The following is a 21536-nucleotide window of genomic DNA, read 5'->3' as shown; positions in this document are numbered from 1 at the left end:
ATGAATTTTTTTTAGTGCTAATAACCGTGTTTTGGAATATATATTAGCTCAATATAGTTTCGAGTGTGAACAAGACATGCTTTGATTTGAAGAAATGTTTGATGTAATTCTAATTTTACTCTTTATTTGTAAGACTGGGTTGAAAGGTCCAACAAAATCTTATTTACACATGGTCACTCTTATGTTTTCTTTTCTTTTGGACACACCTCCTCCTTTCCCTGTTTTTAGGGTGGATGTGGTCACATTATCTATTCTAAAATTGAGGAGCAATTGACTGTTCATTCGGCTACAGTCAATTGTTTGCCTCTTGATTTCATCTTATTTACAATAAAACCATGAGATTTGGGCTGGGTTTGAAGGGTATTTATTTGAACTGAGAAGGGTAATTTTGTCCGGAGGGTTTAGGACGAATTACCCCTTTATTTCACCTTATTTGCAAGAAACCCATTATATGTGGAATAGGTTGGAAGGGCAATTTTGTCCTCTCGGTTTTGGCTAAATTTAGGGGTTGCCGTGTAGGGTTGCATTTGCTGTCCTTCATTGATGGTTTCGGGGAATTGAAGCTCTGACAGAGAGCGGAAGAAACAGAGAGAGAGAGAGAGAGAGAGAGAGAGAGAGGTGCCGATGGGAAGACAGCGCAGGGGAGATGTATGGGTGATGGATTTCAAAAGTGGGAAAGTGGGTTTAATTTTGTCCGGAGGGTTTAGGACGAATTACCCCTTTATTTCACCTTATTTGCAAGAAACCCATTATATGTGGAATAGGTTGGAAGGGCAATTTTGTCCTCTCGGTTTTGGCTAAATTTAGGGGTTGCCGTGTAGGGTTGCATTTGCTGTCCTTCACTGATGGTTTCAGGGAATTGAAGCTCTGACAGAGAGCGGAAGAAACAGAGAGAGAGAGAGAGAGAGAGAGGTGCCGATGGGAAGACAGCGCAGGGGAGAGGTATGGGTGATGGATTTCAAAAGTGGGAAAATGGGTTTTGTATTCTCGGTTTTGACTGAATTCGAGGGTTGTTGTGTACAGTTTCATTTGCTGTCCTTGAATGAGGGTTTCGGGGGGATGGAGACTCTGACAGAGAGCGGAAGAAAGAGAGAGAGAGAGAGAGAGAGAGAAAGAGAGAGAGATGACGATGGAAAGAGAGCGAAGAGTAGAGGTATGAGTCATGGATTTTAGAAGTGGGAGAGTGGGGATGGTCAGAGAAAACCATACGGGTTATCCGGATCTACCGCTGCATGCCTGGATTTCGAAAGATAAGTGCTTTTTAAATTTTTTTTTTTTATCAGCTTAGATTGTCACGTTTCTGCCTTTTTGTTGTGGATTATTTTCGAATTTTTTAGTGTGTTAGGTCAGATTTTGGAGGAATCATCGGATATATTAATTTCCCTTATTAGTTTTCTTCTCTCATTTTGCACATTCATCTCCATCAAACCCTAGAAATCGTTTCGTTTTTTGGGTATCCGGATGGCTCCTCCTTATTTCTCCCTGCTCTTTGCTTCCCCGAACCCTAGAATCCTCTCCATTTCCCCTGAACGAGAAATCCGAAACCCACAGCCCAAAACTCACTCATACGTCGCCCCTCTCCTTGGTTTGCCACTTTCCTCATCAATGGTTCGTTCTCTCATTCGATTCAATTTCGGTGAGTTCTTTCTCTGCTCTTGGGGATTTTAGGGGATTTTATTCTCTTCCTGGTTGCTCTGATAGAAAATCATGATTGCCTGATTTTTTTTTATTACGACAGTATACTTTCTCTCTCACTCGATCTACTTTTAAGTGATTGAAAATTGGGTTAGTCATTTTCCATGGTTCGAATTGAAATGCAGCTGAATCTGTCTCCCTTCGGCAGTGTTTTGGCGAATCCGTTTGTGTTCAATGGCGATTTGAGCGAGGGCAGTGAGAGCTCTGGGGTTTCGTTTTTGGTCCCCTATTAAGGGGGTGCGATGGATTTGTCAAAGGTCGGCGAGAAGATTCTGAGCTCCTTTAGGTGTGCCAGATTGCTCGGCCTTCTTCCTTCTGCTTCTGATCGCCCGAGGTGTTTGAAATTTCAGTTTTTGCACGTAATGCTGCTCTTAAGCCCTCAAATTCGATGCGTTTCGTGTTTAGTTGTGTGAAATTTGATTGTGTCGGAGTAAAATCGAGTTGAAATTGCATAATTAGATCTTATAATTTGAAATGTTTGTTCCAAGTGTTTGTAATTTGCTTTATATACTGAATAACAGTTTGGTTTGGGTGATTATCTGCGGTTTCGTGTTAATTAAGAAGAAGGTTAAGTTTAATAAGTATCATTTTAAGAGCAATGCTTATTTATCTGGCAGTGGTAGATAGTTAATTCACTGTTAAGTAGGGAATGAAAATGTTGTGCTAACTGCGAAATTTAGCTGATTGGTGCAGGGTTAACATAAACGTTTATTTTCTATCCTAAATGTATTCACGTGTTGTTTACCTAATATATGGAAGCAGACATCGTGGTCAAAAAGTGGAGGAGATAGAAGAAGAATTCTATGAAGAGTTGCTACTGTATAATTATTAATTTTTTTTTTAATACATTTTCATTTGGATTTTCACAAAACATAACACATGAGTAAGTATGTTGGTTTTTTATTTTAGTTGTAGAAATTAACAAACATATATTACATACCTTTTCAGGTGATAACATCGACAGTGTTGAAATCATGGACATGGGGTTGTGGTTTGTCAACTATTTCCAGGCCAATAGTTTATAACTATTGCCCTTCTGTTCTGTTGAGGTATTTTTCAATTTTTTTGTTGTTTAAATTTATATGTTATTCATCTTTTGTGAGCATTCGTTCCAGGATTTTACGAAATTCTTAAAATTTTATTTAATTGAATTTATGGTCGTTCGGTAATTTTTTTATTTCCAGAATCTTCTAATCCTATTGATGCAACGAGTCGTAGGGGAGCCACGAGTTCACCGAAGGTTTCAAATTTTGCCCACTCACTCATTGTAATCTCCCTTTTTCTCCCTCTCTCCCTCTCTCCCTCTCCCCTGTTTTTCTATCCTATGGCATTTGGGTTTTCCCCTATTTCTCTTTCTGTTGATCTAATTTGAGGTGAAGTTTGAATTTTGGTTGAATTGGAATGTGGTTTAATGGGTTTCCTTTCGGTTGTCGATTCGACTTTGGTAGGATTGGCATGTGGTTTTTCAAGCTTTTGCAACCACTTTGGGTCTGGCAAAGGTAATAGTCTTACTCTTCATTCCATAAGCTTCATTTTGTATGCCCAAAAAAATTTGGAATGGAAAACATGATGGGAGTTTTAGGAAATGCCCATGTTTTGTAATTTTCTCCATTTGTTGTTTTTTGCAATTTCTTTGATGATATTAGCCATATAAGCATGTTTTCCTCTCTTCATTACATTCCGAATCTTTAAAATCCTTGCTGATTCGTGTAATTTCTCATATATGTTTCTATGTTTGTTTGATCTTGGTTTCTAGGTTATTATCTTAATCGACAAGATGAAAAACGAGTAGTCAATCATCACCGAGCTCTACATCCCGAGAAAATGGTATTCAATCGAATCTAATCGGTGAACGTATACATGAGAGTTAACATCGTTGTTTATTTGCAAATACTACTGCTGACCTTATTCACAAACCATTTTAACATAATAGGTTCTATTTGGATGATTAGAGTTTTGAACCTTTTCTTTCCCCCAATTCCACATGAACTGAGTTTTATTGCTGAACAGACCTTGGTAAATATTTATAGCCAACTAAAAGTGTTTTCTTTTGATTATTTTCAAATATATTTTTTAGCCAATTGACAACCCTAAAAGATTTACATACACACACATCAAATCTGTGTTTCATAAATATACCGAAGATGTAATGCTAGATATTTTTTTTATAGTTTCTTCTGCTCTATTCTATGCTGGATAATACTGTTTTTCTGTATATTGTAGATCATTAAAATTCTGCCATGTTTGTGAAATTGAGATTTTTAAATCGAAGAACTTAACAAAGAAAATTGTACATATTTTTTTGGATAAATAATATTATCCACGTCTCATGTTATATAAAAAATTTTTAAAGTACTCTCTCTCTGTGTGCATGAATTTGAAACTTTTTATATTTTCTAGAAAGAGACAATACAATTGCGTTTTATTGTTAGAGAAAGATGTGTCATTCTGGATTTGCTTAAAAATGCTTAAATAATTCGTGGTTGTGCAAACAAGTCCATTGTGGGTATGAAGGGAATGTGTGAATATCTCTTACATGAATGACTTTTATCATTTCCAGAACAATGTGATTTCACTCGATTGAACCAAATTGATTTGTTATTTTCCCATTTGAAGTTGAAGAGTCGGATTGGTGGGAAGCAATTTAGAGGCACTTATCGTCTTCTAACTGGGTCAGCTGCAAATCACTACCAATGAATAACTGCGTCATCGTCTTCTTTCTTCACTTATGAGCTTTTGGGGTAAAAGGAGTCATCTGCTTCTAGGATTTCGGGGCTATATTTGTGCGTTCGTCCAAGGATTTGGTATAATTCCCCTTTTTTAATTTATTTTTTTGACATTCTTGATGGATATTTCTATTGTTTTCTTCGATTATTTAATTGGATTTTGTTTTTTATCTTTGCCATTTTTGTTTTCGCTTTTAATTTTTTATGTTAAAAGATGTCGTATTGTGTTTTCGTACCAAGTTATCCTTATTTGTATCTCTCACCAAAATATATACATGTAAAATCGAAGGAGACTGTAGTGTAACTCATTATAAAGTGACAAGCCCTATATACATTGATGCAATAAAATATAAACGATATCAATCCCTTGCAAATAAATGTTATTATGTTAACAAAAGTACCTTCAATTCTTAATCGTTAGTTCAATTACGTTTTTTCCATTCTATCTAGAATCTTAAATAGGGAATTTCATGTGTCTTAACAAATAATTCCTGGAGTTTTATTAAATTGTTTCATCTAATGTATCTAATATTTTAATAATTGCTTATTCCTTTTGTTTGGTTAAAGTTTTGTTCCATTTGTTTTCTGTATTGCCAAGCATGTTGTTCCATCGCATCAAAGAGGGCTTCTTTAAGCTTGGGTTTCTTGGCAGTGGCTTTCTCCATTGACCTCTACACCTGCGTCTCACCTCGCTTTCCCACTTCCTCCGGTGCAATCTCTTTTTCTTTCTAATCTCTTTTGAGTTTCTTTCAATATGTCACTTTATATAATTTATTCTTTAATGTCAGATTTGGTGAGTTTGATTTGGGTTTGTGAATGTCTTCCGGGCTTTTCCACTTTGGATTCACATAATAAGTTCAATGGTTGTAAACAGAACAGAATACTGACTTGCGAACAAGGCAATTCAAAGCTTGAAAATTTGTATGTTATGCATGAGCTGACTAATATTTTTTTGTGCACTTTATTCATGCCTGTTGTGGATAATAGCTTGAAAATTTGTATGTATTGCATGAGCTGACTAATACTTTGTAGTGCACCTTTCTATGCAAATTATTCATGCCTGTTGTGGATAATAGTTCCAAAACCCGTAGCGAAGTGCGGGCAATTTTTCTAGTGAAATCTATGAGAGCAAATTTCTGTCTTGGATTGAATTGATGAAAACATGCACACACAAAGAAAAGAGAGAAAACGAAGTTAGACTAATACCGGTGAATCGACAGTGACTTCTGTAAAGAATAGGAAATGGTCAACTCGTCGTGAAATTCGAAGTGAAGTGGTGGTTTCACCTACTTGTGATAATTCTCCGCCTGGTAAGAAGCATAAGGCATATGATATGTGTAATTCAAGAATCGAAGTGACACGACTTGGTCGTAGCCGGTTTGGAATCAACTTTGACTGGGTGGGTGTATGGTGTGGGTGATAGAGTGAGGTGTTGAGCTCTGAATGGTGGAGATATTAGCGATTTGAGTGCCAAGAACAGATGTTGTGGCCACCCCCCAGAAAAGATTGAGGAGGAGTAGGGTGGGATTGTAGTGATAGTCAAAAAATGCAAGCAAAGATTTTTCAATTTGTAGTGTTTTTTTATATAATTTTTTATGATTTTAAACTTGTTGATGGGCCAAATGCTTGCTACATCATCGTTTTTAACGGAAAATTGTTAACGCTAGACTAAAGCCATCTCCAACCCTTCGTCTAAAAACCTAAAATTTTTAGCCCAGAAAATTTAGGTTTTAATCCAGAAATAGCTTTTTTGCTCCAACCCTTATGGCTTAAAATTTTAGCCTAGATTATTAAAGAATGAATTTAGGCTTTTTTTGTTTTTAAATTAACTTTAAAAAAATTATGTAGACAATCCTAAATTAATTTTATGAACATTTTAACCTAAAAATATTTAAATTCCGATAAACATTGAAAACTCACTAAACCGACACATGAATGTAATACCCTGAAAATTTAAACATATGAATTAGATATTCATAATTATGAATATGTGGAGGAAATCGAAAATAAATCGATTTATGGTTATGAAAATAGAATTGGGAATTTTGAAGTTTGGAAATTTATTATTTAAAATCCGTAGACTTTTTGAGGTCACAATTTATATTTTTGAATAGAGCTCAACCTCACAAATGCGTAGGCGCAAACCATTCGTGAAACAGAGTTATAATAAAGAAGTTATTAAGGTTTGAACTTAGGGATATTTTTGTAATTTTGGCTTTCAATTTTAGAAGGTTCCAGTTTTTCTAAAGTAGGGATGGCTGTGATGAAGCCATGTGTATGGCTGTGATGGGAAACAAAGAAGAAAACGGAGAGATAGAAGAGGGATCGGACGGAAGGAGGGAAAGGAAGAAAAGAAAAGAAAAAAAAAAAAAAAGGGGGTGGGGGGAATCGGAGTTCATCCCAACTCGATCCGTGACAGCAACCCGGTGCCAAATTGCTGCGTTCCACGGCGGACATTCCGCCATCCCTCACTTGGAAATACCTACCTAACCTCTCCTCTACCATTTTCACCCAAAATTAGGAAAAGTTTAGTTGAAATTTGGTGGAAAACCCACCATGGGTGCCGTGGGTATCCTTGGCCGAACTCCATCAATTGTGAAATGTTTTCCTCCAATTACCACCATGACTAGATTTCCCTTGAGGCCTAGAACAAAGCCCAAACAACTGTAGGGGCGGCGGAGCACCGGAGGTGACGATTCGAGGCCACCCATTTATAGGGTTTCCGGTGGGTACGAGGCAAATTGGAGCCTTTCCCAGACAAATTGGATTTGGTCGCAGGTATAAAGTTTTCTCTACTCTTTGAGATCTTTATTTCTGTAATTTTTGAGAGTTTTTAGAAATAGTTGAATTTTCCGGCAAGTTGGGGCGGTCGACCGCCACCCACAGGAGCGGTTGCGGGTGCGGCGGCGCACGGCCAGGGAGCCGACATTGTGTTTTTATGCGAATTTCGTTATTCTAATTATGCTTTTGAGATCTAACTACTGTGAGTTGAATATTAATATGTTTGTGGTATATGTTGGATTAAATGAATATATTCGGATTTGGGTTGAATTTTGGAAATGTGAACTACTAATGGCTTGATCCCTGTTTAAGATACGTAGGTAGTCTAACGAGATGTTAGATGCATCCATAAAATATGTGAGGTTAAATAAATTAGAATTTAGGTTACAAAATGGGAATAGGTCCATAAAAGGAATTGGTGATAAAATATAAAAAATAATATCGTACATTTGGTAAGGAATTATAATTATGGATCATGGGTGGAATTAAGGCTTGTAAATAATGAATCAAAATTAATAGTAGTCAAACAATCGGGTTTAGACCTCTTGTTGGGAATTTATTATGAGAAAAGGAAATAGCAGGTATATGGAGGAGAAGAAATGGAAATCAATTGAAAGTGTGATGGCATGTGTTGTTAAGTCAATGATGATTATTGAGCATATGTGGAATCAAGGCTTTGATATAAGGATTAGTGGTGAATGGTAGTGAATTAGATAAATATTTTAATTTGATCTTTCATAAAATAAGTGAGATTGAATAATCGAGACAAAATCCTTGTTTGAGAGATTGATCTAAGTAAGGAATACTGAAAAATAAGAGTTTACCCTTATGTTTTGGTGAGTAAATTTTTGGGCATAAATAGTTGTGTGGCATCATGAAACTTAAGTAGAGATTTGTAATTGTAGATAGTTAAAAGAAAAAAAAAAATTTAATTTGGGCCTATCAACAAAATTAATACCCGAAAATAAATATTTCGAGGGCAGGGCGTTACAATGAAACTCATAAAACACTATAGAAGAATATGAAACACATGATAGAGATGTATAAACACAAGACACATGAGCAAACACATGGTTTTGGAAGATGGTAGAAAGAAAAATTGGAGGAATTGTAGGAGAAAAGTGAGTTTTGTGTGCATGTTTCAACAAATATATAGGTATTTATAGAGTTTTTGGGTGACTTTTGAGTTAAATAAATTTTTATAATTATTTTAACCGTTAGATTTTTTTTAACAGTTAGATTTGATCATATTCAATCTTAGTCGTCGGATTCAATAAATTTATAAATATAAAACAAACATATTAACTAAATTAAATGTGAACCGTTGGATAACCAACAACACATTTGAATATGAGCCGTTGATTAACCAAAAGACCCATTGGGCTCAATTTTAATGGCAGACAAGTGGGAGACACACCCATGTGGGTGGGGGCTCCACCACTAATCTTGGCCTAAATCTGGCTTTTTTTAGGTTTTAGGTCCAAATTAGAACTTGGGTTGGAATGGATTAAGGGGAATAGAAGGGGAATTATAGGTTTTAGGTCATGGATTGGAGTTGGCCTAAGAGAAATATGATTTTGGGAGAAAAATGAGACAAGAGAAAATTAAAGATAACATAAGGTTAATAAAGTGAGAATAACATGTAAAATTTGACATTACACGTCTGCTAGCTAGGCTCCTAACCCACAACTCTTTCCCTCTCCTCCTCTCCCCCTCTCCCCTTCTCCCTCTGCCTCCCTCTCTCCCTCCCCCTGAATTCTCCTAAAGCATAACACCAACATACAACCCAAAGACACAAATTTGTGGATAACGAAGCTCCAAGGATACAATCCAAATTGACCAAAATAACACCTTCAAAGCTTCATCTATCAACTTCTCTTCTTGGTCGGATTCAGTTCCAGCATCGGTTTTGTCTAGCTCAAAAAGGGTGCGTTTTTCTGGTTATCCTCTCAACTGCTTTTACATTCCATAGCAACAATGTTCGCATGCTTCAAAGTTTGAATTTTCGATTGGTTTTGATATAGGTACCTTGTGTTATTGCTCAGAAATCAATTTTTGAGATAATATTGTTTGGTGGTAACTTAAATTTGTAGAAGTGATTTGGAAAAATTGCATAATTCTGGTAAAATAATAAAATTTAAGGGAATATTTAAGCATTGTTATTGTGCATGTAGCTAAAAGCTCACATTTTTTGTGATGAAATTCAAATTTTTGTTACCGTTTTTTCAGGTTTAAGAGCCATACGCCTCGGCCCGGAAGTTGAACAGTCTTAGAAGCAGTAGGTTTTAGGTTAATGTGGTAAATTAGATGTTTTGTGACTGTCAATGATGAGACATTATCTCCGATACCAAAATTTGGGTCCGGTTTACTTTGGGAGGGTAATTGAATCAAGGGTGTTTTACATAAGGAGCTAAAATGTGGTCCGGGATACTTCCCAAGGTGAACCCTACTGTATGTTCTAGTATTTGGAAAGTGAGAAGCGGGAGCGGGTTAGGAGATTTGAAAACTTTACTACCTTGTCGTGGGAAATTGTTGTCACGGAGTTCAGGGTTGTCGTGGGAAAATCTATGGCTACTTCAAGTTCGACACCTGTCTTTGCAGACGTTTATGTTGATGGATTAATTTCAAATTACGGGTGTTCGAGCAAAGATTTATCTGGAGAATGTTCCTGGGACCTTAGCACAGCTCTCTAAGGGATTGTCACTTTGGATGTGTAGTCGAGCTCTTGCTTGCTGATGTGCTACAAGAAGAGGACAAAGTCAGTTATGAAAGGTGCTTACACCTAAGGCCCTGAGGCTCGCAATCAAAACTAACGTAGTGCTAGGCGTGCCACTGCTATCTCAGTATAGTATATGTAGAACAAGTGTGTTTTAAATTGATTACTTGCGCCTCGAGTTACTTTAAACTTCTTGTTATCAAATGATTGTCTTGGATGGGTTAAGTCCACATTAAGTTCTTTTTCTTGCCTTGTAAACAAGGACTTTTAGTTCATGGTCTTGATGTTTGAATGAAGGGAGTCCAGAGCCCCTTAAGTCATTTGTTTGATTCCAGATCACAATTAATGAAAACATATTGATCAAGTTAACCAGATCCAGATGCAAATGGACTTCTTAAAATAGAAAAACAGGTGAAAATAACTTGAATATATACTGGAGAATGCATTAAGTAATAAATATACTAATTTAGAAAACAAACAAAGAGCTTTGAGCAAGATTTCACCTTGCCTGGCAAGGTTGAACTTCTTGCAGTCACTTATCTTTGAATTTATAGGGGTTGTATGCTAAAAAGGGATGGATGGTAAACAAGTTTACACAAGGAAATCAATACTACGCCACTAAGAGAGGTAGCAGAGCTTTTAAACTAGACAAAAATGTCTTTTGTAGGGAACTATCCTTAAAAGGACTGAATCTGGGCTGATTTCAACTTTGGATTCAAATCTGACTTGAAAGCAGAGTTTGTATGTTTGTTTGATTGGTTGAGTGTCTTTGTCTCTGGGGTCTCTTCTTCCTTTTATAAACAAATTAGCCCGACTGCTGTAACTTTTGTTCTTGCCCGAAAGCACTTGGAGGATAATGAGTCATCAGCTTTTTTACTTGTAATGCCACTTAAAAAGTGTTATTTGGTTGGTAATAAGTTAGTCTTCATCACTTGTCACTTTAATTGCAGGCACGTGGCTTGTGTCCCTTGGCTGAGAAGGTCTTAACTTGTTTTTAGGCTTAATGCTAGGCTTCGGGCAAGTTCCCCTTTAATTGACATCTTTGGGCTTTCTCTCATTCAAGCCCAATGTTCAAATATTAACCAAAACAACGGGAATTCATTTGGCTTATCAAAACCTACAGGTGTTTATTTTAGTGATAGACGGCAGAGCAGTTTACTGAAAGCTAGCTTGAGTTTGAGAAAAAAAAAGAATCATTCAACAGTCGTCTGATTTCTGTGCATGTTGGGCCTTGGTTGAGGGATATCCAGACCTCATCTTCCTTATGCAACGCTACTGGTGCTGCTCATAATTTGACATTTGATGGCAACTCTAATGATGAACAACCAGCAAACTCTACCATTTTGTCTGACCAGTATGTGCTCTATCTGTTGTTTACTTTGCGTATTTCGTTGTTTAGCCATTTACTCAGTACTCATAGATTTCTTTTTTTGTTTAGAATGGAATTAAGGGTTATCTTCTGTGCACGCTTACTTGTTAATTGATGTATGTAAAACAATATGAATAGAAAACGCAATTGATTGGTGTTTCCTTAATTTGAGTTGGGGTTATAGCACTGTCTCAAACCAATGTAGGCAATTTATGTCCTCAGCGCTATGTATTAGATTGGAAGACACTTTCACAAGTCACATCTATAAGATTTACAGAACAGTATATTCCTTGGTTTCATTTCAGATTCAGACCAAAAGCTCTGATGCTACTTTCAGGATCATGTTACCTGCCGCATCCTGATAAGGAGGCGACAGGAGGAGAGGATGCCCATTTCATCTGTGAAGATGCACAAGCAATTGGTGTAGCAGATGGTGTGGGTGGATGGGCAGATGTTGGTGTCAATGCTGGATTCTTTTCATGTGAACTTATGTCTCATTCTGTAAGGGCAATTCAAGAGGAACCTGAGGGCTGCTTTAACCCCGTCAGGGTGTTAGAGAAGGCCCACTCATGCACCAAATCAAAGGGTTCCTCAACAGCTTGCATTATTGGCCTTACGGAAAAGGTTTGTTTTTTCATTTTGACTAACCTTTCCTGCAGACCTCTATAATTTGTCGGGATGCTTTTCCAATTTTGACCATGTTATGAAAGATGTGATCTGGTCTGTGGAGACAATCATGTGTGGCTGCATTATACTGCTGACATATATGGACATAGATGATATTGGCGTTTAGTATATATCCGTTACTATACGCAAATCAGGGTTGGAAATACGTCGAGGAAGAACATAAATACTTTCTTTAATTGTAATACGCTACAGAACGCTTCAAGAGTCTTGTTACAGTCATAGACCATACCTGAAAACAACAGATAGATGAACATACCTTAGGATTCTCGAGTACTTTCTTGATAATTGTTTGCCTGTGGCTGGTTTAGCAGTTCTACAGGGTTTGGCCGGTTTGCCTCCAGCATTTTGCAATTCTGTTGCAAGTGCAGCCCTCTATAATTGAATCCGGTTCATAATTGTATTTATGGAATTATTGCACAGTACTGATAATCTTCCAGAAGTAGTGGGCTGCAGTCTTCCATATACATAGTAATTGCTGATTTTTGCACTTAGTATGTTGAATTGCAAGCTTTACTTATATATCAGTGGTACTCTATACATGCATCAGAGTAATCTTGAAATAAGTGAGATAGAGATAAAGAAAATAGGCTGCAGATGCCCAGCTCTAGTGATACGAACTTGGACAGGATACATGATTGAAGTTTCTAGTATATGACGGTAAGAGCTGGCTTGGCACCACAGGTAACAGCTCAGAAGATAGCAGCTCTGGCATGCCAGCAAGCACTGGATAAGAACAGGCAGTCACCATTTCTACGGCTGCTCAAGATGCTGGTTTCCGTTATTATGGAGGCAAGCTTGATGGCATTACCGTTGTTGTGTCATATATAACTGGCTCTACTGAGGTGTGAGTGAGTCTTGTGATCGGGTGTAGAGAACCCATTTCGGTTGTAAATCTTTCTTTTTTTTGGGGTAAGGTGGCTGGTGGAGCTTAGAAGCTCATTACTCTGTTTTTCCATGAAACCCAGAGAGAGCTTTAATCCCATTGGTTTTTATCTAGCGCTATTTGAGATATGATTTTCACTAATGTCAAACAAAATGCACGTTCTTCCCCTCCATTCTTGACTTCAAGTCTGAGCCACTTTTCACGTAAACACAGTACCATTTTTGAAATCTTAAAGTGTGATTCAATTTTTCATTTTGAAGGAACGATATTCTACTTTAAGAGGTACTCTGCAGAGAGGGATCACATCCGTTCTAACCAATCTGTCTGCATTGACATCTGTGGGTGATTCAACGTATACAATTTAAACAAGTTGTGTTTCTTATAAACAAGTTAATAACTTATCTTCGTTTTTCTTCTCTAATTTGCAGCAAAATTTGTTTTGGATTTAGGCCATGGAAGTTTATTACATAAAAACATAGCAAAACTTCAAACATAAAAGCCAGCACAAGACATTATTCTATGAACAAAACATGCAGCAGACCAAAACTCAAGAGACAGAACAGCCGAGCTAACTGGAGAAACTAGATCTCAGTTAAATCTTCAAGACACTCAGATATCCCCTTCCCTCCTCCACGTCGAAGCCTCCGCCTCCCCCCTCTTTCTCCTCTGTTTGTTCTTCTCTTCCTTGCCTTTCTTCTTGTTGTCTCTGAGCCACTTCCCGCTCCCTCCACGCGTCTTCCTCTCATCTTTTCCACTCCTCTTGTTGCCTCCTCTCCCTCTCTCTTTTATCCTGTTGTCTTTCATCATCTCCTTGTCTGCCCTCATTTTCTTGTTGTCTACCCTCCTCTTCTCGCTCCCTTGCCGCTTCTCGTTCTTCTCTCTCCCTTGCCGCCTCTTGCTCTTCTTGTTCCTTTGCGGCTTGCTCTTCTTGCTGTTTTGCCGCTTGCACTTCTCGCTCCCTTGCGGCTTGCTCCTCTCTCTCCCTCGCTGCTTGCTCTTCTCTCTCTCTTGTGGCTTCCTCTTCTTCTCGTTTCCTTGCTTCCTCCTCCTCCCTCTTTCTCTCTTCCTCTTGTGTCTCTCTCTCCTCTTCCTCCCTCTTCTTAGCTTCCTCGTCCTCCCTCTTTCTCACTTGTTCCTCCTGCTCCCTCTTTCGAGCCTCCTCTTCCACCATCTTCTTAGCTTCCTCTTCCTCCCTCTCCTTTTTAATCTCTTCCAACATCACTTTCTCCTCTTCTTCAGCACAAGAAGTACAATCTATTATAAACGACTCGGGCTGCACAGACAAAAGTTGATCAATCGTTGTGTTGGTAACATTAAACGATGCTGCCAAGACCTGTTTGTCCAAAGTCTGCAGAACCGAGTATTTTCCAGCCAAAAACTGAGGATTGTTTTTCTTTTCTGTCGTGCTGAACCCCATGAACACAAGAGAGTTATTATTAAATGACATCTGAGCCATTGGATGGAACCTAGGCACAGCAAATACATCTCCTTCATGAACCCTAAACCGCATGTTTCTGCATTCCGATTTCTTCACTGCGGTGCTTGAACAAACCACCCTAACCATCCCTTGCCCTTGTAGTACTATTGCTATCTCAGTTGCCCTTGGATTCCAATGAGGTCCCATCATTGACCCCTTCAATTAAAAAAAAAAAAAACCACATTAATTAAAATTAAAATATTCAATTAACTACACACTTCAATTTAACAATAGATCAAAGACAGACCTTTGTCAAATTCACCATGAAAAGACCAATGTTTGATCCCTTCAACAAGTTGGAGGTTTTTTTGTTCACAGTTAGGCTCCAACCGTTGCAATTCTCGAAATCTGGTTCCTCGTCGAAAATATTATACGTTGTTGTCTTCTTCTTACTGTTGAATGCAATGCCATCATTGCCTACTAGAAACGTTTTCAGGAATCGAGCCTCCAAATCCCAGAAAGTTTCTTTCTTTGTTGGAATTGCATGCACAATGGCAGATTGGTCTGTTCCATTTACTATTGATTCTATCACTTCCTCAGAGACCTAATAATCAACCACCATTTTGCATGAAATTGAAAAAAATTAAATTAAAATTTACAATTATTTCTGATGACACAGTGGGAACTTCCCATTGTTTGATTCTGGGTTGGAGTGGCTCATACCTTGAAAGCTGACCGAAGCAATTTCGGATCAAACCCTCGGACTATGTCCCTAATGCTGGAGTATGCCCCTACGGCTGGATCCTGCACACGTTTTGTCGACAGAAACAAGAAAATTTTGACAAAAATGGATGAAAATGTCCAAAAGATTTATGGTAAACTATGAAAGTAAAGAAAAAGGATCAGAAATAGGTCTTCTTACATATAAGTCATCATCAGAGTTGCTTGCAAAGATTGCATTAATTCTTAGCTTCGGGCTCCCAGTCTCTAAGTTACTTTGTACAAAGAAAACAGTGCCTGGGTCGAGTCTATAGAGATCACCTCTCTTTATATCCACCCTTCTAATTTCATCATCATCAGTCCAACTCAACCTCCCACTCCCTAAAATCCAACAAAACAACAAAAACCCCAACTAAGATAAAAATAAAATGTAATTGAAATAACGATAAAAACTATTTGTACACACAAAATTGACATACTTGTTGATACACTCTCTAATAGAAATCGGTTATGCTATTATATGTGAGTCTGATCTATATTATAGTGTGTCGCTTTTATGTGAATTTTGGGCGTACAAATAGCATTAGCCTTGAAACAAATATATAGGCTCAAAATTAAGGAAAATTTCCCTCACCACTTAAGAATGAATTCAGATGCTGTCATTAGATTCAAAGTTGGACAACAAGCATTTTTAATCGTGAATTTCGACCATTTGTCGAGGTTTCAGATATCCATAGTATGCATTTGTTAGACCGTGATTTGGACCATTCATCAATGTTTCAGATTTACATCCGACAGACAAACATTTTTCAAGATGGTGAATTACGGGAACGAAAATGAGATACCAGGTTTTAAACCATATATATATATATATATATATATTGTGTAGACTATATGATATAGCATTCGATTCTTTCTTTGATGATTAAAAGAAGGAATCCAACCATCAATCACCACAGTCTATCTCCGAATAACCATGTGATGGAATACATGTTACCTGCGTTGACATAGAAAACCATATCTGCATGGAGAAGCACCGGAAGGAAGAGTGAGTCCGGTTCCAAAGTGATGAACTGGATATGGTAAGGCCTCCTGTGTCCATCATTCACATCAACGGACCAGACATCTCCATACTCAGTTGAAACCAGTGACCGCCGTTGATTTATATTCACCAGAGACCCAGCCGGAGAACCACCGCCACCGCCTGCATTTTTCAGTGCATTTGCTGCATGGAAAGACACAGCAACAGAAAACAGGAAGAAGAAGAAGATGTGAGCTTTTTTCAACATTCTTTTTTATGGATTTGTATTGTAGTGATGGATTTGCATTGCAGTGAAGGGGGGTGTCTAAATAGAAGAAATTGGGTTCAGATAAACGAGAGAGTCGGCGTTTCAATCCGGAAAGAGAGAGAAGAACAAGTGCTAACGTTGTCTGTTTGCATGGGCACGTGGCTGTTGATCGAGGCCCGTGGCATGTGATCAGGTCTTTTGTCTGCCCGTGGAGACCATGCAGTTTTGAACACTGACTTTCGTAAGCGAAATTTCGGGGGATTCAAACAGATTTTTGATAGAAAATGGGAATTGGGTTGGAGTCGGAGGCCTTAATGGCCCATCATCCTTGAAGATCGAAGAGAATTTTTTTTTTTAATTATTACATATAACATATTGATTTACACTATATCATCTTCAATAATTTGGTGTTCAACTCATTATTTAAGAGATAAACTTAAACCTTCCACTTGTATAGGAGAAAATTATCATTAAACGGTAATACTGATAGAGGAGAAACTTCGACATGGTAAAAGAAAATGAAATCAACTTGTGAAATTGGTATTTCCGGTGAGATTTTATTTGGTCCCTGGTTGTTTTATTTCTTTGGTTTTCCTATTTGAGAAATAAAGCAAATATAACTTGTTAAGGGTGGTTTAGGGAGTATATGATAAAATGTATTGCGGAAATTTGAACTGTGTTATAATTTGGTTTTGATAGGATGCAAGCTGGCACCATATTTAGTAAGTTACTGGAAATACATTGAGTGAAAGTTAGAGAGGTTCTAACAGGTTTGGTATATATTCAAGGATACGTATAATTACATTTTTTTCACATCTGCATTGATTTCATACTAGTAATCTCTTGAAGAAGAGTTTCACTATATTTTTGTTTTTCTATCGGAATGAATGAGGAAAGTTGAACTCGAAACTTGATTACAAAGATGAATATTCGTAATTAACCAAAACCCCTGCAAAGAGTTTCACAAGTTTATCATATATTTTTATTTTTATTCTTAAAAGCATTGCACATACATAAAAACTAAATGCTACCTAGAATTACAACACAACTACTACATCTTCTGTAAGTTTAGACAGGAAGTAGGCTCTCCACACTGCTTAATAATTAAGGAATATCGGTCACTACCAGAAATTAACATTTATCCGACGAACGGGAATTCGTCGGGCAACAAGACTTTATCGGACATAATACAAATGTTCGTTGGGCAAAAAAGGTCAACATTTTGGTTTCTTCAGAGGCTTTTGCTCGACGAATGTCGTTGGCCAAGAGTCCTTTGTTGTGTGAAGTTTACGTGCAAAGGGAAAAATTTGATGCATGATATGGCATATTTTGCGTGACGAATAATTCCGGATTCGTCGCGCAAAAGTTTAATTTATGTTTTAGGGTTTAATGTTTACATTTCATAGGGCAATATATGCTATTTTATCAGGCAAAGGTAGGGGATATTTCGTCCTATCCAATTCCTTCAATTAGTTTTGCAGTATGCAAAATTAGTTTCAATAATCCAACCATCAAACTTGTTTGTATTTGTGATACCCCATCCTCAATTTGTCATATTCTTATATTATCGAGCGTATGAAATTACCAAATTGCCCTTGTAGCATGAACATTGACTTTCGTTGACTGTCTCGACGTAACGCTTGTGACTAATCTTTTTGATTTATTCTTATCGTACTCATTGTCACGAACTCGTAGGCGTGAACGTATTCAAAATTGGAGTTATAACGAAGATTTTATGGTTCGAAACGTCGAACGTTTTTTGGATATTTTCGTGTTTCGTCTTTAGTGACCTTGTTTTGTGAGCCACTAGGGCCCACATGTTTTCTCCTTTTTTTTTTACCCCGTGACCCCCTCTTCTCTCTTCCCTCTATTATTTTCTGAAAACCTTTCTCTCTCTCTCACAAATTCTGAAAGCCTCTCCCTCACAAACTCTCTCCCTCACTCTCGGCCCTCTCATTCCTCTCTCAAAAACCAACCTTCCTAGAGGGCTTTCACTCAAACAACAACCTAGACTACACCACAACCTTCTCTCATAGTCCCTACGAGTTCTTGAACCAAGAAAATAGAAGGAAAAACCATTCGAAAACTCACCACCGAGCTGCACTATTCAAGGAACTTCTCCAGCGATTTCTCACCATTTTCGACGAAGGTAAGCCTCGAAATTGGTCCCTATCATTGTAGGTTGTATCTAGGTTCACGAATAGTAAATTTTTGGCTGGTTTTGGTGGTGTAGGAACTCGGAAAAGGCTCAAGGAAAGTCACAGTGCAAATCTGGAAATTTCCAGGCTATGGTCATTTGGCCATCTTTCAGGCCATTTTCCCGCCAACTCTAACCACCACTCGGTCCCCATTGGTATGTCTTTTTTCCACATTCCTAACTACATTTTGGCTTTTGAATCACTCGATTTGGTTGAGTATTGAAGAAGTTATGAACATTTAAAGTTTACCCAATTTTCCGCGAGTTCCCTAGTTTTCTCGCGGATCAGTCGCTTTTCAGGCCATTTTCTGATCATCTCCGGCAACCATTAGGCTTTCAAATAGTTACAATCTTGTTCTACACTTTCCTAGCTTCATTTTGATATATTATGGATTGAATTTGTTTAAGAAACGAAGAAGTTACGAAGCTTTGAAAATTGTCCAAACTTCGGCTTGGCTCAGCTGAGTTAGCCATTAACTTCTAGTCAATGTTGACCGGTACAGTCAACGTACTGGTCAACATTGACTTTTGGGTTGCCTTTTTTGGGTTTCGGCCGGGACCCTTCCTAGACTAATTTCGACGTCCTGAATTTGATTCCGATGTCTGTTTTCCCAAATTCAATCGTTTGAGTAGAGTTTTATTAATTGGTTCCTTTATGTGCTTGGGTGCGTTTGTTAGTGGCGGTTTTTGTCCTCCCTAATTCGAACGGTTCTTCGACGACGGAGTATATGTGAATGGACCTCTTCCAAAATGCATGATTTTACTATTAGAAATGCATACATGAAAAGCATGATGTAATGATTACGTTTTATGAGTTTATGAGTGAATTGGATTTACACTTATTGATATTTCATGCGTTACTGGATTTACTTTCACTGAGATATTTATGAACATGATTTATGATATAATGTTTGAGCTATTGAGCTCCGATGAGATATATTTTGGAAAGATTATGTTCAATGATTTTTGTGCTTATCTAGTGGTCACTATACACCTACGGGCGAATGATATCTATATATGGCTTCGGTCGGGTGTTGTAGGGGCCTACGGGTGATTGAAAATTATATATGGCTTTGGTCGGGTGTTGTAGGGGCCTACGGGCGAATGAAGAGTTCTATATGCCTTTGGGCGATACTGATACCACTACTAAGCACATTATATATGACATATGTTTTATGAAGTTTTATGGCATGCTAGGGTTTTTGGAAAACCTATTAGATATTATACTATTAAGTTTTTATAAACTTTGGGGGTTAGTACGTTGATGAATAACTGTTTTAGTATTACATATATATAAACTTGGTCCACTCATGTTTTGTTTTACGCCCCCTTAGGACTTAGAATCAAGGCGTACAATCTCGGCGTCAAGGCATTCCCACATCGGTATCTTTGAGTCCTCTCAGTGTATGACCCATTTCTTTGTAATCTTAATTAGTAGTATGCTCTAAACATGTCATGCATCATCACCATTATTTTGTTGGCAATTGAATATTATTATATTATTTTGTAAATGTTGTATTTGAATATTATATTGTGTAGTTATGAGCGAAATTTTTATGTTTTACATGTTCTTAGCATATGCATTCATAAATGGCTTGCGTCACCCTCGGGTGTCGGCCAGCACGTGGCCATCCCATTGTCGTTCGGACACTAGGATCGGGGCGTGTCAGTTTTACTCCAAGATCTCATACGCCAAAAATCACCAAAACAAACTTTCAAGGATTAGGTAACGGGACAAAATCCTTCGACAGTTAGAAACAAAAAATCATGATTTAACAGTGATTTTAGCTCTAATTTTGATGATTTTTTTTTACAGCTACAATCCTCAACCTTAGGAAAAATACAATGAACGAACCCGATCATAAATTTAATACATTCTACTTAATGGAGGTATAGGATAAACTCTAAGTGTTTATGATCGGGTCCATTCATTGTATTCTTCTAGGGTCGAGGAGGGTAGTTACTAAAAATCATCAAAATAAGAGCTACATTAACCGTTAAATCATGATGATATGTTTTCAACCGTCGAAGAATTCGTCTCGTTGCCTAATCCCGCATACTTTCATTCGAATGATTTTTGGCATATGCCATCTTCAAGTGTATACAAACTACATTGATGGTTGGATTTTTTAAATTAACTTCACAGATTTCAAAAATCGTCAAAGGAATTTAATATGTGAAAATATCTCTCACCTTTGCCCGATGAAATAATACATTATGCCCGACGAAATATTAACCCTAAACCCTAAGTCACCAAGGAAAAGGAGAAGTGACCAACGAAGTATTTAATGAATTGGGGTTTAGCGGATGAACTTTTTAGTCCAGCCAAATTTACTTAGCCTACAAACTATCTCCGTCGAATAAAATGTGTCAAAATACACGCCAATTTTGTTTCCTAGGGTGCAAAATGTTGCCCGACAAAGGTTTAGTGAACATACCCTTAAATAGAATATCGTTGTATAAAAAAAAACAAAAAATTGAACAATTCATGTTTTAGTAGGTGAGGTTTTTTTTTTTATTTTTTTATTTTTTAAATCTTGGTTGTTATAACTATATAAGCTTGCAGTTGTATAATCAACTATTATCTGCTTTAATTTGCATCTTTGAGTTTGAGCTCCTTTTTTTGTCGCCCTTTTGATTGGTGTTCTAGCATCTTTGGTTGTAGTGTTGGAATTTAGTTAATGAAGTTTGTTTACTTTGATAAAAAATTAAAAAAATAAAAAAATTGCTCATCAATCGAATTTTGATTGGATATGAAAGCATTTACTTTTTCAGAATTTAAATCATGTTTTACGTTTTCGATGAATTGTAATATCGCAGATGACACTTTATTGCAGTGGTGGAAAATAATGATGTTTATGCATTCTAATGCAAGTTGGATCTCCAACGATTCTTCTCCCTCCTAACAATTAGCAATTTAACTTACTAATACTTTTGTTTGTCAAAAATCAAAACAAGTTGTAGCATCAGTACTATTAAATCCAACCAAGTCTGATTTCTGACTGTAACGCAAAAATTCGTCTATCAAATGGTTGATCTGACTTGATCATGTCACC

The 21536-nt window shown here is 37.3% G+C and overlaps 2 protein-coding genes and 2 long non-coding RNA genes across 6 annotated transcripts; 3 read left to right on the top strand and 1 right to left on the bottom strand.

The window, feature by feature from the left end:
- Positions 1-1031: 1031 nt before the first annotated feature.
- On the top strand, positions 1032-5443 carry LOC137716486 (uncharacterized). Of its 2 annotated transcripts, XR_015957063.1 has the most exons (9): positions 1032-1636; positions 1821-2029; positions 2644-2744; positions 2880-2962; positions 3144-3194; positions 3452-3522; positions 4312-4499; positions 5020-5130; positions 5210-5443. It is a non-coding gene; the product is annotated as an uncharacterized LOC137716486 (long non-coding RNA). The 2 variants fall into 2 exon arrangements; XR_015957062.1 differs by lacking the exon at positions 1032-1636 and having other exon boundaries at positions 1791-2029.
- A 1316-nt stretch (positions 5444-6759) lies between these two features.
- Positions 6760-10290, top strand: LOC148690770 (uncharacterized). The gene is made up of 2 exons (XR_015956426.1): positions 6760-7199; positions 9432-10290. It is a non-coding gene; the product is annotated as an uncharacterized LOC148690770 (long non-coding RNA).
- Positions 10291-11041: 751 nt separating this feature from the next.
- LOC137719572 (putative protein phosphatase 2C 55) lies at positions 11042-13027 on the top strand. Of its 2 annotated transcripts, XM_088685339.1 has the most exons (3): positions 11042-11272; positions 11625-11911; positions 12656-12974. In XM_088685339.1, the coding sequence occupies exons 1-3, from the start codon at positions 11221-11223 to the stop codon at positions 12800-12802; spliced, it is 486 nt and encodes a 161-aa protein (XP_088541465.1). In that variant the 5' UTR covers positions 11042-11220; the 3' UTR covers positions 12803-12974. The 2 variants fall into 2 exon arrangements, 1 of the variants encoding a protein (XP_088541465.1); XR_015956425.1 differs by having other exon boundaries at positions 11593-13027.
- A 251-nt stretch (positions 13028-13278) lies between these two features.
- Positions 13279-16358, bottom strand: LOC137731203 (vicilin-like seed storage protein At4g36700). The gene is made up of 5 exons (XM_088685504.1): positions 15992-16358; positions 15197-15375; positions 14998-15078; positions 14582-14878; positions 13279-14490 (listed from the first exon to the last, which is right to left on the bottom strand). The coding sequence occupies exons 1-5, from the start codon at positions 16281-16283 to the stop codon at positions 13600-13602; spliced, it is 1740 nt and encodes a 579-aa protein (XP_088541630.1). The 5' UTR covers positions 16284-16358; the 3' UTR covers positions 13279-13599.
- Between the last annotated feature and the right edge of the window lie 5178 nt (positions 16359-21536).

This window comes from Pyrus communis, chromosome 15 (genome assembly GCF_041283825.1).
Source record: "Pyrus communis isolate YQ-2024b chromosome 15, ASM4128382v1, whole genome shotgun sequence".
NCBI classification, from domain to species: Eukaryota; Viridiplantae; Streptophyta; class Magnoliopsida; order Rosales; family Rosaceae; genus Pyrus; species Pyrus communis.
This window is presented reverse-complemented; position numbering and strand designations above follow the sequence as displayed.